This window comes from Salmo trutta, chromosome 37, assembly GCF_901001165.1.
Source record: "Salmo trutta chromosome 37, fSalTru1.1, whole genome shotgun sequence".
NCBI lineage: Eukaryota > Metazoa > Chordata > Actinopteri > Salmoniformes > Salmonidae > Salmo > Salmo trutta.
In genome coordinates, this window is record NC_042993.1 from 7,364,145 (window position 1) to 7,366,644 (window position 2,500).

The 2,500-nt window shown below is 51.4% G+C and overlaps 1 protein-coding gene across 2 annotated transcripts in view; it reads right to left on the reverse strand.

Moving 5' to 3' along the window:
* Positions 1 to 1,061: 1,061 nt before the first annotated feature.
* Positions 1,062 to 2,500, reverse strand: part of si:ch211-81a5.8 (complexin-3) — a 2,217-nt gene continuing 778 nt past the window's right edge. For both annotated transcript variants that reach the window (XM_029737041.1, XM_029737039.1), the window contains 3 exons: positions 2,399 to 2,500; positions 2,107 to 2,194; positions 1,062 to 1,502 (listed from right to left, as the gene is read on the reverse strand). The exon at positions 2,399 to 2,500 is cut by the window's right edge. In XM_029737041.1, the coding sequence (XP_029592901.1) occupies positions 1,281 to 1,502; positions 2,107 to 2,194; positions 2,399 to 2,500 (412 nt within the window). In that variant the 3' untranslated portion in view covers positions 1,062 to 1,280. The remainder of the gene's footprint in view (positions 1,503 to 2,106; positions 2,195 to 2,398) is intronic.

Here is a 2,500-nt window from a genome sequence, read left to right on the forward strand (position 1 = left end):
AAACTGAAGTAAATGTGAAAACAACACTTAAGGTTATTATCTTGTTCGGGTTCCTTCCCTGTGTGTGGGCCCAAATGGGCCTAATGATCTGTAACGGGTCCAATCCAGTTTCATCCAGTTAGTTTCTGTATGGTCCAGTCCAGTTCGATGCAAATAGTAACAATGACAGCCATGTCCTACTATCAGTGACACAGGGATGACGTCATTCATGACATCATTTCCCCTGACGAGTCATCCTCACAGCCTGGCTCTATTGTCAACAGTCTGATCAGCAGATAACTCAGCGAGAGAGAATGAGAGAGATAGAGAGAGGGGGGGGTGGAGTGAGAGAGAGGGAGAGAGAGAGACTGGTGAAAGAGAGAAGGGTGAAGAGAGAGAGAGCGGGGGTGAAGAAAGAGAGAAAAGAGAGAGAGAGCGAGAGAAAGGTGGGGTGAAGAGAGAGAGAGAAAGGGTGAAGAGAGAGAGACAAAGAGAGAGAGAGGTGGAGAGAGAGAGAGAGAGAGGGGGGTGAAGAGAGAGAGAGAGAGAGGGGGGTGAAGAGAGAGAGAGAGACAGAGAAAGAAAGGGGTGAAGAGAGAGAGGTAGAGAGAGAGAGGGGTGGAGAGAGAGAGAGGGAGAGAGAGAGAGGGGGTGGAGAGAGAGAGAGGAAGAGAGAGAGACTGGTGAAAGAGAGAAGGGTGAAGAGAGAGAGAGCGGGGGTGAAGAAAGAGAGAAAAGAGAGAGAGAGCGAGAGAAAGGTGGGGTGAAGAGAGAGAGAGAAAGGGTGAAGAGAGAGAGACAAAGAGAGAGAGAGGTGGAGAGAGAGAGAGAGAGAGGGGGGGTGAAGAGAGAGAGAGAGAGAGGGGGGTGAAGAGAGAGAGAGAGACAGAGAAAGAAAGGGGTGAAGAGAGAGAGGTAGAGAGAGAGAGGGGTGGAGAGAGAGAGAGGGAGAGAGAGAGAGGGGTGGAGAGAGAGAGAGGGAGAGAGAGAGAGGGGTGGGAGAGAGAGAGAGGGAGAGGGGAGAAGAGAGAGAGGGTAGAGAGAGAGAGGGGTGGAGAGAGAGAGAGGGAAAAAGGGGTGAAGAGAGAGAGAGAAGGGTGGAGAGAGAGAAAGAGAGAGTTAAAGACAGATAAGGAGATAAAGCGATAGAGGATCAACTGTGACAAAGTCGTCTGCCAATGTGTTCCCTCCAATGTGCTGCTACGTTGTGTTAAAATGTTCTTTTTCCTCATTTAGGCATTATGCATGTTTTTAGCATGTTGCAGGTTGATTCTGTGTAGTATCTAGTATGTTCTCTTTGATCACATGACTTTGCAGGCCTCTCCGTTGACTGACATTGGAGTGGACGACTTGGTCTGCTTGCCTCCAAGCATCCCCATGTTGAAGTTGAGGCCTTGGAAGGCGCTCAGCAGGCTGCAGCCATCGTCCTTGGCCGGGGTCTCAGGACCAATCAGTTTAGCCAGTTGACTGGGGAGTGCCACTTTCCCTTGCGCCGCACTCAGGTGGCTGGTGTCCTTGGAACTCTGGGGGTTGGGAAGAGAGTTGGGAAGAGAGGGTAGGGTGACGAGAAAAAATACAGTTTAAATATAGCACTGCTTTAAGGGTTATGGGTATGGGGCTAGGGGCTAGGGGATAGGGACTAGGAGCTAGAAGATAGGAGATAGGGTCTAGGAGATAGGAGCTAGGGGATAGGGCTAGGAGATAGGGGCTAGGAGATACGGGCTAGGAGATAGGGGCTAGGGTCTAGGAGATAGGGGCTAGGAGAGAGGAGCTAGGGGATAGGGCTAGGAGATAGGGGCTAGGAGATAGGAGCTAGGGGATAGGGCTAGGAGATAGGGCTAGGAGATAGGGGCTAGGAGATAGGGGCAAGGAGATAGGGCTAGGAGATAGGGGCTAGGAGATAGGGTCTAGGAGATAGGGGCTAGGAGAGAGGGGCTAGGAGATAGGGGCTAGGGTCTGGGAGATAGGGTCTAGGAGATAGGGGCTAGGAGAGAGGAGCTAGGGGATAGGGCTAGGAGATAGGGGCTAGGAGATAGGGTCTAGGAGATAGGGCCTAGGAGATAGGGGCTAGGAGATAGGGGCTAGGAGAGAGGGGTATAATTTGGTCTGCTAATGCAACACACTAACCTTGGAGAGCTGGTACTTCTTCCTGAAGTGATCCCTCATGGCGGCTCTCTCTGCGTGCTTCTGAGCATTCAGGGCTTCCCTCAGCTTCCTGGAATCAACACAACAATTACATGTAACAGATAGACAGACACACACACAAACATAAATACATCCCTGCCCTAAAACCCATCACAGCCAACCCCCAACCTGTCTGTTACGAAGCTGGTTTTCATCCATAATCTCCTCATGCTGTTGTTTCTAATCTCTACATGACCACAGTGGTCATGTTCTAGTTATGTTTGCAGTCACTCACCTCTCCTTCTCCAGGTCAGTTTGGTAGGAGCGTACGACGGAGGTCTGTCCTGTCCGTGGAGGGCTGCTCTTTACTCCTCCTGTCCCCCTCCTGGCCCTGCGC